This window comes from Chinchilla lanigera, unplaced genomic scaffold (genome assembly GCF_000276665.1).
Source record: "Chinchilla lanigera isolate Chin_1 unplaced genomic scaffold, ChiLan1.0 scaffold00019, whole genome shotgun sequence".
NCBI classification, from domain to species: domain Eukaryota; kingdom Metazoa; phylum Chordata; class Mammalia; order Rodentia; family Chinchillidae; genus Chinchilla; species Chinchilla lanigera.
In genome coordinates, this window is record NW_004955420.1 from 12,149,641 (window position 1) to 12,164,332 (window position 14,692).

General features: G+C 45.3%; 1 protein-coding gene across 3 annotated transcripts in view; it reads left to right on the forward strand.

Annotated features, from left to right (window-relative positions):
* Kiaa0226 (KIAA0226 ortholog) overlaps nucleotides 1-14,692 on the forward strand; it is a 62,962-nt gene that overhangs the window by 25,448 nt on the left and 22,822 nt on the right. For all 3 annotated transcript variants that reach the window (XM_005383095.2, XM_005383093.2, XM_005383094.2), the window contains exons 2-6: nucleotides 4,466-4,619; nucleotides 10,364-10,447; nucleotides 12,075-12,234; nucleotides 12,748-12,854; nucleotides 14,104-14,257. In XM_005383095.2, coding sequence (XP_005383152.1) covers nucleotides 4,581-4,619; nucleotides 10,364-10,447; nucleotides 12,075-12,234; nucleotides 12,748-12,854; nucleotides 14,104-14,257 — 544 coding nt within the window. In that variant the 5' untranslated portion in view covers nucleotides 4,466-4,580. The remainder of the gene's footprint in view (nucleotides 1-4,465; nucleotides 4,620-10,363; nucleotides 10,448-12,074; nucleotides 12,235-12,747; nucleotides 12,855-14,103; nucleotides 14,258-14,692) is intronic.

Sequence of the window (14,692 nt, forward strand, 5' to 3'; positions counted from 1 at the left end):
ACCAGTAATTATCTCTTTTAACTATGTTTTCCTCTTCCTTAAGGAGGGACCCATTACTTCTCTCCAGGAAATGCTTTCTGCACTGCAAGTCCCAGGGGCTTGCCTGACCACAGGCTTTCAGAATATGAAGCCCTTGACATTTGGGTATTTGAAAACTCCTTTGTGGTACTTTCCAGTTTCTTGTTTGCTAACTTTTGCTGCTTTATTAACAGTTCCCCTCCTCTACGCTGGCCTCTTCTCACCAGAGGTGACCACAATGAGTGTAATATCAGTAATTTTATGTTGGGATCATAAATGTAATTTTATATTCGTTGTTAATATTTCAATATGCGATTTAACCTTGGAAGCTCTTTAATAAAAAAATTGCAGTCCTTTCATGATATTTCAGCATATGGATATCATATCTCTCTCCCTACTTCAGGGATCAAATCATTATTTGACTGGTACAACCTGACCTTCTGTTGTGATCTCAGATAATGATACCTTGATCTGTTCTAAATTACTGGCACCCTGTGGGAGTTTCTACCAATAAACCAGAGCTATTTCCTCTTAGCAGTAAGGAGAGCATTTGGGGAGGGACGATTTGCTCCCCAGATCAAGTGGATTTCTTACATTAGCTCTCATTTTACAATTGCATAGGACTTTCACTTATTATTTATCATGTATTTAAGTTATTTTTAGTGATTAGTTATATTTTAGCTATATGGTGTACTACTTTTTTAAAAATAACATTTGTTGATAGCTTTTATTCTTGAGTGTCACTTCTTCTTGTGATGTGGAAGCTGAACACTGAGTTAGCATTTATGAAAACAGTTATGTAAGCAACTCCTGCTCCTCCTTAAAGAAGGAGTGTAGTCAGAATCTTCCCAGAAGAACCTGGGCAGACTTTATTCCGAGACAGGCTTCCCTGCAAGGTGATGAAAGTGATTCACGTGGAGATGGGACTGATGCTGTCCCTGGCCACTCAGGCCACTTCCTCCTTGGCGGGGTAAACCCCTTAGAAAGATATGCTTTTAGTTTAAGATGAACAAGGGGGAACGTTCTGTGCAAAAGTGTCTCTCCCAAGAGCTCCTCTTAGCCTAAATATAATTGTTACCAGGCATTTGTAATCTAGGAAAAACTGACCTCACTTGCTAAAAATGTGCTGAAAGAACAGGACAAAGATGCATGATCTGTTCTCCATGGTGATCCATTTACTTGCATCTGGGATTCAGGCACAAATGGATTAATCCAACCACTGTTGGTGGGCTTCACTTGAATTTAGTATCTTAACTCTCTTGAAAGTGGCCAGTGTGCCGTTAAGACAGAGGATCTGAAAATGGTCAAGACTAACAGATTTCCTGTGTAGAGGAATTTTTATTTTCAGTAGTACGTGTTTGCAGTACATAATGACTACCTTCATGGTGGGGAGTTGGTACAGGTGTATAACACATCTCACTTTTTCTTCATCCCCTGCTTAAGTTTTAAAAAAGATCTGTTTTTCTTCCATATGAGCATTTACCACATACAGACTCTTTGGTATGTTGTAGAAGAAGAGCCACATTCTTCTGTAGCTTTGCGTCTCACAGGCACTTTTTCACAGGGAGAGAAAGTTCTCTAGCTTCATCCAGAGGAAGTTATTAGATCTGATGCACAAAGTTTCTAGGATTCCAGTGCCCTTGTATGATTTTGGAAGCAAAGCCCTGGGATGATGAGATATTTGGTATCTGCTTTTGTCGTGCATGCTCAGATGGTGAACATTACGAAGTAAATACCTGCATCAGGTATTTAGACCACAGGTATGCAGAGTCACCTGCTGAGCCAGACTGGCTCTCAGGCCGGGAAGATTTGTTGGTAGCCTATTGGCCTATGAACTGTGGCAGTGTTCTAGACCAGAGGGCTTAGCCCTGATGAAATGTAGGAGTTGCAGAATCACGGAGCAAAAGTTGGCCGAGTTGGCCTCTGTGAATTTTTCACAGTGTAATAGTAAGTGACATTGTGGTGACCACCTTGGTCCTGTGGGCACTGTAGTTCTCTTCTGCCGCCCCCCAGATCTGGCATAGAAATAGAACGAGGGGTCTGTTGCCTCTGACGTTAAACGAAATGGGATTATGAATACTTGATGTCTCCCAATTCACGTGCATTCTTTGCTTTTTTTTGCAGCGGGGACAGAGCCTATATAGTTCAAGTCGGCCTTGAACTCACAGCTGGGATTATACATGCGTGCCATCGTACCTGGCTTCAAATGCATTCTTGTTCACAGCTCCACAGAGTAAAAACACCATAGTGCAATCTATCCGGATCTCCCATTTTAGATGACACTGCATGTGCTCGCTTTGGCAGCACATGTGCTAAATGACCCTACTACTGTCATTAATTTTATTTGAGGACTTTATTGTCTGCCTTTACTTCACTCATGCACTTTTTTTTTTTTTTTTTTAAACAAGGTCTTCTTGTATAGTTCAGACTGGCATTGAACTCACTATGTTGACAAGGCTGTCTTTGAGCTCATAACGACCCTCCAGCCTCAGCCTCTCAAGTATTCAGTGATCCTCCTGCCTCAAGACACAGGCATGTGCCACCATGCCCAGCTTCACTCATCCACTTTCTTAGAATAGCTCAGAAAAACTAGGCGTGGTGGTGAATACTTGTAAATCCAGCATTCAGAAGGCTGAGACAGGAGGCTTGAGTGAGTTCTAGGCCAGTGTGGGCTGCATAGTGAGTTCAAGGCCAGACTGAACTGCATGGCAAGATCTTGTCTCAAAAAAAAGAAAAAAAGAATAGTTCAGAAATTGTACAAAAGAGATTAGTTTTGAGTTTTGATAGAATTCTAGCAGGGCACCATGGCATATGCCTGTACTCAACTACTCAGGAAGCTGAGTCAGGAGGATCTCAAACTTGAGGCCAGTCTGGGCAACTTAGTGAGACATTATCTCAAAATAAAAAGGACTAGAGATATAATTCACTGGTATAGCACTCTTGGGTCTGATCCTCAGTACCACCATCAACAACAACAACAAAAAAAAACAAGAAAAAAATTTGATTCAGGGCCCTCCCCCCAGTATTTACATGATATGAAACTATTACGGTAAAAGTTTCCTGAAGAAATCATTCCATTTCCTGTGATGGTCGTTAAAAAGAAGAAAGAAAAGTAGCCTAGTAAGAACTAAAAGGAACATGAAAGTGTGTTACGGAACAGTGGGGGTCTGTGAGGTGGATTGTGATGCTTCATCCGCTCAGGTTTTCCTCTTCCTATTGGATTCAGTTCTCCAGCCTGTTCATTCCGTTGCAGTTGGCTTTTGTTTTTCTTGGGCTGGAAATTTATGTGGAGAAAATGCTGGAGAATGATTTGAGAGGAACCTTGAATCTCACCTAGGACAGCAGTTTTCAGACTTTTCCCCTAAAGCACGTCAGACAGTCTAGGACTGTGGTGATGAACTCGTGGCACATGTGCTGCAGCGGGCACGCAAGCCTGCTCCATTGGCACACAAGCCAAGTCGCTCCAGTATCACCCGGTAGCCCAGCATTAGATAGCAACGCACATCCCGGCCATGCGCATGCTTGTAAAGGAGTAGGGGCGTAATGTTAAGAGCCGTGACTCCTCCGAGCTTTCACATGGCTCCTTACTATTCAGATTTAATTCAGTGTTGGCATCTTGCAATAAATCAGTGGGTTTTGGGTCGCAGTTTGGGCATTTGATCTCTAAAAGGTTTGCCATTGCTGGTCTAAGAGATAAATTGGTAGCTGACTGCTCTGGAGTATTTCTCAAAGAGGGTTAGTGCAAACTTAAAACCTGTCTCAATTTTGGCTTAAAAAATCATGGATCAGGGCTGGGGATAGAGCTCAGCAGTGCAGTACCTGCCTGGGAAGCATAAGGTCTTGAGTTTGATCCCCAGTACAAAAAAAAACCAAAAACCTGAAAAAATCATGGATTAAAAAAAAAATCATGGATAATCTGAATCCTTATCCCTAATATGTGTGTGTGTGTGTGTGTGTGTGTGTATAAAAGCACTTTCTGTCCTTCTCTATCCTATTCTTAATGCTTAGAAACGTAGTGAATAAAAAGTAGTAAAAAGATGTCTGGTTCTAAGCCCATATTGTGTTACATGCCTGTAATTGTGGTGAGTTATAGGCCAGTCTGTACTACATAGTGAGACCCTGTCTCAAAAACAAAACCAAACAAAGATTTCTGGTTCCGATGGGTCACACTTCTAAAAACACAGAGTTGTAGACTACTTACATGAAGGTTGAATGAGGTAGTAGATGAAATCACTTGCAAAGCATAATGTGCTGTGTAAATGTGAGTTTTTGTTTTTAATTTTAGTGTTCTGTACAACTTCAATCCTGTCATAGTTGAGTCTTCTGCCTAGGTGAAATTTAATAGGGGGCAATATTAGCATGTAGCTCAGGAGGCTTCTTAGTTTAGACTTCCTCTGATGTGATCAAGATCAGGAACCGTAGTTAACCAACTATGCTCTAATTGCAGGCGGGAGCACTGGCAGCTGCTGGGCAATTTGAAGACCACTGTGGAGGGGTTGGTGTCAGCCAACAGCCCCAATGTCTGGTCCAAGTATGGTGGCCTGGAGCGGCTTTGCAGGGACATGCAGCGCATTCTCTACCATGGGCTCATCCATGACCAGGTATGCAGAACTCTTCCCTTTGCCTCATTGGTGGAATCACTTGCTGGGAGGAAACAGTAATGTTCAGCCGTAGGCAGAGAGAAGATGATGCTCACCAGTCTCTGAGCTCCTCGGGGGCAGCACTGAGACTTAGCCCAAAACTTTTTGTTTTGAGGTAGGATCTCGCTATATAGTTCAGGTTTGTCTTGAACTCCAAGTGATCCTCCGGCCTTAGCATCCCAAGCACTGGGATTGTAGGCGTGCGACACCACAGGGGTAGCTCATCTTTTTATTTTAAAGAGAAAAATACAAAAATAAAGAAAAACAAAACAACACAAAAACAATAAAAACAATACAGAATTTCAAAACAAGATGATAGGAAATTAACAATGGTTGTTGTATTATGTATTGTTGTCTTCAGAGCAGTTGCTCAGATTACCGGATATAGGTATGCAAGATTGATCAAACAATTAAACATTAACTGTTCCTTTCAATAAAGCAATACCAATTAGTAGTACAATTATCCTAGCTATCTTGTGTATGTATATATATTTTCTTTCTTTCTTTCTTTCTTTTTCTTTCTTTCTTTCTTTCTTTCTTTCTTTCTTTCTTTCTTTCTTTCTTTCTCCCTTTCTCCCTCCCTGTCTCTCTCTTTCTTTCTTTCTTTCTTTTCTCCTTTCCCTCATCCCAGTTGTTCTTTCCTTTTGAGCAGTTGCTTTCCAAAAAATTGAAATACTTAGGAATCGATCCATACAGTGAAAATTACAGTAGTCTGAAAAAAGAGATCAAAGAGGATTTTAGAAAACAGAAAGATATCCCTTGCTTATGGATAGGAAGAACCAACACCATGAAAATGGCTATACTCCCAAAATTGTTATACAGATTCAATGTAATCTCGATCAAAATACTATTAGGATACTTCACAGATCTAGAGAAAACATTCCTAAAATTCATCTGGAACCAGAAGACACCTAGAATAGCAAAGGCAATCCTGAGCAAGGATTGACAGCAAAGGCAAGACAGAAGGCATCACAATCCCTGACTTGAAATTATACTACAAAGCTACTGTGATTAAATCAGTTGGTATTGGCAAAAAACAGAGCCGAGGATCAATGGAACAGACTAGAAGATGCAGCCACAACCACAAACACACTCAGCCACCTTATGTTTGACAAAGGGGCCAAAAGATAGCCTCTTTAAAAAATTTAATAATAAAGATAGCTGGAAAAACTGGCTGTCCACATACCAAAGACTGAAACTAGACCCAAGTCTATCACCATGCACTAAACTAAAGTCAAAGTGGACCAAAGGTCTAAATATTAAAACAGAAACACTAACTCTACGGGAAGAGAAAGTAGGTAGTCATCCTTTTATTTTTAGTCCAGTGAAATCACTTAGTGCCTGATGTGCCTTAGATGTCAACAGAGTGACTCAATGCTGGGCAGGACAGCAAACCAGCAACAAGAAGTTAGCTCAGTTTGTTTCCTGGTGTAACAAATAACTGCAATCTTAATGGCTTTGAACAACACAAATGCGTGGTAGTTCTTAAGGTCAGAATTCTGAAATAATTTCACTAGGCTGAAAGCAAGGTGTCTGCAGGGCTGCACCCTGGAGGCGCTAGCTTCTGTTTCTTCCTTGCTCTTGAGCTTCTGGAGCTATCCTGTGGCTTTCTGTGGCTCTCAGCCCCTTCTGCTGTCTTCCAAACCAGGAGCATTCCATCTTTAAACCTCTCTCTGCTTCCGTATCACCTTCCCTCCTGGATCACTTCCTCTAGCAGGACCCCTGTACTTACATTGGTCCCACCAGAATAATCACCCCCCGCTCAAGATCCTTAATTTAATCATATTTGTAGAGTCCCTTACAGGCCATACACTGTACATAAAAGGTTACCTTCACAAGTTTTAGGAATTAGGATGTGGACATCTAGGAGGACCATTTTTTATCCAAACATAGTCAAGGTGTTTTTTTCGCCCCCTGAATATATTTTGGTTTAAAAACATGCCCGCCCCCCTACCAAATATAGGTAGAATAAAGGAAGAAAAAGAGTGAAAGCAAAAGTGTTTTCAGTCTGTCGTGGTTTGGGGTTTTTTGCAAGGGGAACAATATAATACAGGACACATATTTTATAAGATTATTTGTAATAGTCACCCAAAGAATCATATACAAGAGAGTGCAGGAAATCTGTCCACATACTATAGACCAAGAATCCAGCTGAGGGCCTGGATCCCGCGATAATGTCCTACATAAGTCCAGCTAAGGACCTAGAGCTCATAACAGTGCCTCCCACGAATCCAACTAGAGACCTAGAGCCCACGACAATGTCTCATGCAGGCCTGTTTCATGGATCTGCGCTGGGAAGGCCCAAAGGTCAGTGGTGGAATCTAGGAAGTCTGTGCCAGCAGGATGAAGGATCTGTGCTAGCAGGAGGAGGGATCTACACTGGAGCCAGGAAGCAGCACTCAAAATAAGAACCAGAGCTCCCTGAAAAATACCACAGCCATCCTTAGCAACAGTGAGGTCCCGAGCCCCTCTGAGGATCAGGAAAGCCGAGTTCCCATCAGGAAAGCCAATGCGACAAGCTTCTCCAGGAGACTGAGCTGTGCACCTTCTTCCCCTCCGGCGCGAGGAAGCGATGCTCAGAGTGAGGACCAGAGCTCCCCCAAAGTGAACCAAAGCCCTTCTCAGTGACAACAAGGTCCCGAACTCCTTGGACAATGGGAACAGCCGAGTTCATCAGGAAAGCCAGCATGACAAGCTCCTCCGAGAGAACCAGCAGCTCCTTGCAGCTTCTGTCAGCTTCCAACAGGTTCCCAACAGCTTCTACCAGCTCCCAACAGCCTTTCTCTGCTCCCAACTACCTTGCTTCTTTTTCTCCAGTTCTGCCTCTTGTGCTGCTGGCAGCAGTCCCCTGGTGGGCCTCCCACACCCAGCACCACGCTTACTCAGTTCAGCTGAGTGTTAGAAGTTGACCACCAGTTGTCAGTCCACCACACAGTCAGTGTCTTTTTTTTTTGGTCCTTTTCACTATGCATTCACTATGCAGCTCAGGCTGGCCTTGGACTTGCAGTGGTCCTCCTGCCTCAGTCTCCCAGTTGGGATTACAGATGTGGACCAACAATTTAAAGGTCCTATAATATGAATATAAAATCTATGTTTTTAGAGTTTTTGTTTGTGACTTCTAAAAGTTGTTTGCCTCCACAATTTTATGTCTTTATAGTGACTACTGTTATTGAAAAGGCTTTTCAATGTATACTACTTAGTGTTCATGAATATATCAGTTATTTCATCCATGTACATAATCATTACTTTAAATATGAAATTATAATAGGCACAAGTGCCAGAAGTAGGTCTGAGGACAAAAATGACTGATTTTTGGTAAGCTGCAACTTTACTGGTGGCAGTAAAAGTACATGGTTGGTTATTCTAGGGAATAGTCTATACCCAACTGGAGCGCTTCTTTCCTAGTCAGAAGAATTGGAAAGCCATCCACTCTTTGCTAATGTAAGGCATCATTTTTAATGCGTATGTAATATTACATGAATGTATGTACCCTAATGTATTTAATCAGTTCCTTTAGGACAAATGCTCAAGTTGTTTACATATTTTTTAATCTTTTATAAAAATGCTAAGCCAGATGTGGTGGCACATGCCTGTGATCGCAGCACTTGGGAGTCTGAGGGCAGGAGGATCACCATAAGTTTGAGGCCAAGCCAGGGCTACATAATGAATTCAAAGCCAGCCTGGACTACATAGCAAGACCCTGTCTCAAGGAAAAAAAAAAAAAAAAGCTAACGTTCCTACTGTTTTTCAGTTTTATATAGGAATTTTTCGTTAGTGCTGGGCCTTTTCAAACATAGGGCCTTATGTATGCTAGCAAAGTGTTCTGCCACTGAACTACATCTCCAGCCCTATAGAGAAATTTAAAATATATGCCTTTATCCGTTCCTCTTGAGATGATTCTATTGTTTTTGTCTCTCATTCTGATGTGATCTGTAATGTTAGTATTTAATTTGTGTATGTTGAACCGTCTTTCCTTCCCTGGGATAAATCTCACTCGATCAGTGTATATAATCTTTTGGATGTACAGTTGGGTTCAGTTTGCTAATATTTTTTTTTAATACCAGGAATCAAACTCAGGACCTTGCGGTTGCCAGGCAGCCACTTGTGCCACTGAACTATATCCCTGGCTTTTTTAAAAAAAATTTTAAAAATTTTTTTATCTTTTTGAGACAAGTCTCACTATGCAGTTCAGGCTGTCCTTGAGCTCACTTTGTAGCCCAGGCTGGTCTCGAGCTTGCAGTGATCCTCCTGCCTCAGCCTCCTGAGTGCTGGGGTTACAGGTCTGCAACACCACTCCCGGTTCAATTTGCTAATATTTTGTTGAGAATTTTTGCATCTGTATTCATCAGGGATACTATCTGTAGTTTCCTTTTTTTCGTATATTTCCTTACCTGTTTTTTTCACGAGGGTAATACTGGCCTCATAGAATGAATTTGGAAGCATTTTCTCCCCTTCAGTTCTTTGGAATCATCTGAGATGAACTGGTATTCTTTAAAGTTTTGGTAAAATTCAGCAGCAAAACTATCTGGTCCTAGACTTTCTTTGTTGGACACTTTGTGTGTGTGTGTGTGTGTGTGTGTGTGTGTGTGTGTGTGTGTTTGAGACAGGCTCTTGCTATGTGGTTCAGGCTGACCTTGAGCTCACTTAGTAGCCCAAGCTGGCCTCAAATTCGCAAGATCCTCTTACCTTAGCCTCCTGAGTGCTAGGATTACAGGCGTGAACCACCACACCCAAGTTCCTACCATTAATTTTGGATGCTGTTTATATTATCTACTGAGTTCTGGTTTATGTTGAGGCCTCTTTCTGGGATGTTTATTTTGTTCCTTTGATAGATTTGTCTCTTGATACTCGTGTTCAGTATTTTTAAGAATATTTAGATTTCAGTTTTAATTCCTGTTCAGTAATCTCAGGAAGGATTCTCAGAAAAACAACAATTAGGTTTTCATGAGTTACACATTTTATTTTCATATTTCTGCTTCTTCCCGTTGAAGGCCATTGTGAGGCCAAACATTTCTCTGACCTTGAACGCAACCCTTTCCCTTTCATGGTGTGGTTATCTTGAGAAAAACAACAGTGTCCTTGCTGCAATAAGGGTGTCTTACTCTGAAGACTCTGGTTTTTAATAAATAACTTTTCACCAGTTTTAAGAATTACCTTGTAGGAAATCGAGTGGTGGAGAGAAAGGAATAGAAAACAGATCATTCACTGTATACCTTCTATAACACTTGCATGTTCCAAAAAATGATTAACAGGGCTGGGGATATAGCTCAATGGCACAGCGCCTGCCTGGCAAGTACAAGGTCCTGAGTTCCATTCCTGGTACCAAAAAAAAAAGATTAATAGCAGGTGTCATGGCACAGGCATGTGATCCCAGCTACTTGGGAGGCTGAGGCAGGAAGAATGCAAGTTCCCAGTACACGTGGGCAATTTAAGGAGACTCGGTCTCAAAATAAATATTTTAAAAAGCATTAGGGTACAGCTCAGTGGCAGAGTACTTGCAAGGCCCTGGGTTCCAGCCCTAGTCCCACATAAAATATTTGAGAAAATCTTTAATAATTATTCTTTAAAGGGTGAACGTGTGTGTATGTCCTTTTGCTGCTGAGAGCTTGTGCTGAGGCAGGGAAGGTTCTGCCTTTTTCCTGCCTTTGGGTGTCAGCAGTCAGCTAGATTCCGTGGCCAGCCGCTCACCGTGCTTTCTGTTGCAGCTCTGTTGCCGGCAGGCAGATTACTGGCAGTTCGTGAAGGACATCCGCTGGCTCAGCCCCCACTCCGCCCTCCACGTGGAGAAGGTGCGCGAGGTGGGAGGGAAGCACGGGGGCTGGAGCAGGGGTCTTTGCTGCTCGAGGTTCTGTTGAGGGGGTGCATCCGGTTTCCTGTGGAAGGAAGGAAGGAAGTTACCTTCCTGAGGGCTGACCTGGAGCGAAGGGTTATTCCCTTAACTGTTGTTAAGAATCCTGAAGAGCCCCTGTTCCAGGTCACTTTCCCTTCTCTGGGGAACTGGTGAAAAGATCTGTGTGTAGGGCACCCGGATGGAGCTCTTGGAAGTCCAGACCCGTGGGAAAAGCTCCCTTCAGCAGTGACGTGCTGGGAACTGGTCTGGAAGAGGCACGGATGAGAAGGTCGTGTGCGGCTTTCCGGAGGCCAGGATCAGACAGAGCCGCTGTGTCCCTTACAGCTTTGGCTGCCATGGAAGCTCCCCACCATCCTGTTCCTCCTCAAGACGAGCCAGGAACAAGAGCTCGAGAAAGTTAGCTGAGTTGGCGAAATCTACACAGCTGGTTCCAGAACAATTACTGCCAATTTTACATTGAGGGAGAAATATCAAATTAACTCCGATTGTCTCTCACCCCTCTTAATTCCTTTTCTTGTTGTTTTTGGTTTTTTGAGACATGGTCTCACTATGTAGCCCAGGCTGGCCTTGAACTCGCAGCAGCCTCCCAAGTGCTGGGGTTACAGGCGTGTACCACCACCCTCTTCAGGTCTTGTCGCTATATGCCTAACCTTGTTTCACATATACCCCCAACTGCTAGAGTCATCGCTAAGGTAATGTCAGGAAAAGTAACATGTTTCCCCAGCATTCCGAAGGCTGAGGCAGGAGGATGACCGTGAGCTCAAGGCCAGTATGGGCTACATAGCAAGACCCTACCTCAAAAGACCAAACCAAAACAAAACAGTAACCTTTTTCTAAATGATCAGGAACCCAAGCCCCAGCAGTAGAGCCCATTATTTTCTATGTTCTTATCCCTTATATTCTTCGCAATAGCCCTCCCTCCAACGTCTTTCCCTATGATACATTGCTGTAGCCATTTCCTCTTTGAAGCTGCCTGAAGTCACCCTTCATGTGTTCATGGCATTGATCCTGGCCTCTGAGACCTTGCTCTCAGAACACTCAGGAGGGAGAGGCTCCAACAGAAGGCTGTGGCTAGGGTCAAACAGCGTTGCTCCATGGCTTGGGAGGGGAGTCTTTGGTACATTTTTCCTAGATGATTCCTGCCCGCTCCTCCCCGTTTTTGTTGAATTCCCTCCTGGAGGCCCCTGAATGGAGGAGTCTGTGAGAAAAGCCCAGAGGCCAAGCTCATCCTTCCTCTGAGTGTTCCAGAACAGGTGCCAGACAAGGCAGTTTGTCTTTCCTGGAGTTGCTTGTCAGTGAATTGCTTAACTGTTCACTGTGAAGCTTTTAGTCTCTTTCTTCATTCTCCAACTTCAGCCTCCCCCTTTTTGAGACAAAGCCTCGCTATGTAGCCCAGGCTGGCCTCTAACTCAGCAGTCCTTTGTCTCAGCCACCTGAGTGCCGGGAGTCCACACGTGGACCGCCACGCCTGGCAGGACAATACGCTGCCTGTCTCCCCTTCCCTGTCCTGTGGGCCCAGGGGTCGCTGGGCTTCCGTGTTCTGACCGCGCCTCTTTGCTTCCCAGTTCATCAACTTGCATGAGAACAGCCAGAGCGACGCTGCTGGTGTGAGCGAGCGCGCTGTGGCGGAGCTGTGGCTGCAGCACAGCTTGCAGTGCCACTGCCTCTCGGCGCAGCTGCGGCCCCTGCTGGGGGACAGGCAGTACATCCGGAAATTCTACACAGGTGGGTCTGTCTCCCCTGCCGGCATCTACTTCCTGCTTCTGCACCACAGCACTGTCCCTCTCTGGGCGCCCCCAGCCCCAGACCTCGTGTTTGTGGCTCAACACCGTGGAGACGCTGCTCAGAATCGCATCCTCAGGTCTCCTCTTCCTTGAAAAACACACTCAGACTCGTGCCCAGAGCTGCCCTGTGCGCAGACGCACGGAGCAGCCTGGACCCTGATCACCTGTCTCCTCTGTGCTAGTCGAACCAGCCCAGGCGTCCGAGGCAGAGAGCGGGGTCAGGTGCTGGGGCCACAGTCACCAGAGCCAGAGTGGACTCGGAACCTCTCCCTTGGCTGTGCGCTCCCCTGCGTGCGCTCAGCTTCCCTGGGCATCTCCTTCCCCGCGGTGGCTTGCGTGGCTTGCGTGTCGGTGCCTCTTTTTACCGCCTTTCTCCTTGCCACTTCCCCTGGGCTCCTCTCCCCCGACGCCATGCGGGAGGCTGGAGCCCTCACCGTGGCTGTTCTCTCCCCAGACAGCGCCTTCCTGCTCAGCGACGCGCACGTGACAGCCATGCTGCAGTGCCTGGAAGCCGTGGAGCAGAACAACCCCCGCTTGCTGGCCCAGATCGACGCGTCCATGGTGAGAGGAGGAGTTAGCCTGTCGGTGCTGGCGCCAGAGCCACACTCGACGTGACCCTCAGCAGCGAGTGACTTTTAGTGTTTTCTTCCGGGAGGCAGGTGTGCACTAAGAGGCTTTAAAAAATGCTTGGCGAGAAGAGGAGGCTCCGTTGTGTACTGACTGAAGTGCAAAGTCTGAGCCTCGGTCTGTTTGCTGGGGACAGGGCAGTGGGTGTTTAAACCCTTGGACCCTCAGTCTGATTTAAACCCTTGGGGCCTTTAAGGTCAGGCTTGACAGAGAGCTGGACCGGAGAGGGATGTTCTGGCCATGTGTGGTGGCGCACACCTGTAATCCCAGCACTCAGGAGCTGAGGCAGGAAGATCCTCAAGAGTTTGAGGCCAGGGGCTGGGGATTTAGCTCAGCGGCAAAAGCGCCTACCTGGCAAGCGCAAGTTCGTGAGTTCAGTTCCCAGTACCGGAGAAAAACCAAAAACCAAAAAAAAAAAAAAAAAAAAAAAGTTTGAGGCTAGCCAGGGCTACATAGCAAGGCCCTGTCTCAAAAAACCAAAAAAAAAAAAAAGAGAGAGATGGTCCTGAATCTGGAGCAGGCTTTACAGGAGTTAGACCTTGTATGGCTTAGTGGTACACAGGGCTAATCTTTTTCCTTTGGTATAAAGAAAATTTTGCAGTAAAAAGAAATTTTTGTTACTGTAATTAATACACCTCATTGCCAATACTTAGAGTAGACAGAGTCCTTACTTCTTTTAGGGCAGAATGTCCTCATCTCTCCTGGCAGTTAATTTGGATTGTCCGTTACCGTCCACTGAATATTCTGTGTGCCAGGTAGGGTGCTCTGTATGGAAAACGCATCTTGCCATTTCACCCTCACAACTCTGCAAGGTGGGCATCCATCTCTTTTTAGAAAGGAAGCCGCTGAGGCAGAGTAGGTGGGTCACTTGTCCAAAGTGGGGACCAGATAGCTTCCGAGTGACCAGGAATGGGTCAGAACCCTGCCCTGTCTGACCGCTAACTCCACGGGTGTAGGCATAAGGATGCTGTCTCCACTCTGCCCCCAGAAGGAGCCTAGTGCAGAGCCAAAGGTGCCCAGGACTCATTTTCCTAGTTGTAGCCCAGCAGAGGCCGGTGTGTTATGTCCAGGCTCGAGCTGTTGTCCGCGCTGCTGCAGGGGCCAGCTTGGTCAGCACTCCTGCAGGGCTGACCGCCTCCCCGGACCTCTGTCCTCGAGGCCCACACGTTTTATTCTCTTTTAGTTTGCCAGAAAGCACGAGAGCCCACTGCTGGTGACGAAAAGCCAGAGCCTGACTGCTTTGCCCAGTTCCACACATGCCCCACTGACCAGCTGCGCTCAGCATTCCTACTTCGGGGCCTCTTCCAGCCTGCACCAGTCCATGCCCTACAGCTCAGGTACAGGGACACGGGTGGCCGCAACATGATCTCCAGGCCTCGAAGGGACTGTGGGTGCTCATGAGCTGGTCCTCACTCTATCAGACTTCAGGTTGCAACAACAGATCCCTTAAAAAGGTATAGGGAAGCCAGGCTAAGATAGCTAATTCAGGAGAATCATTAAAGTAGCAGGAAAAGGTGTTTTTAGGTCGACTTGGGTTGCTATTCCACATTGCAAAGAAGGCATTGAAATGATAGCTAACAATTATTGAATGCCTTCAACATGCTCTATTCTGTTGTAGTCAATTCATAGGTATCATCAAGCTGATCATGGGGGCACATGCCTGTATCCCACAAGTTTGGATTGCCACAGGTTTAAGGCCAGCATGGGCTAGTGGGTTTGCATTCAAGGTCAGCCTGAACTAAAAAGTGAGACCCTGTCTCAAAAAAAAAAAA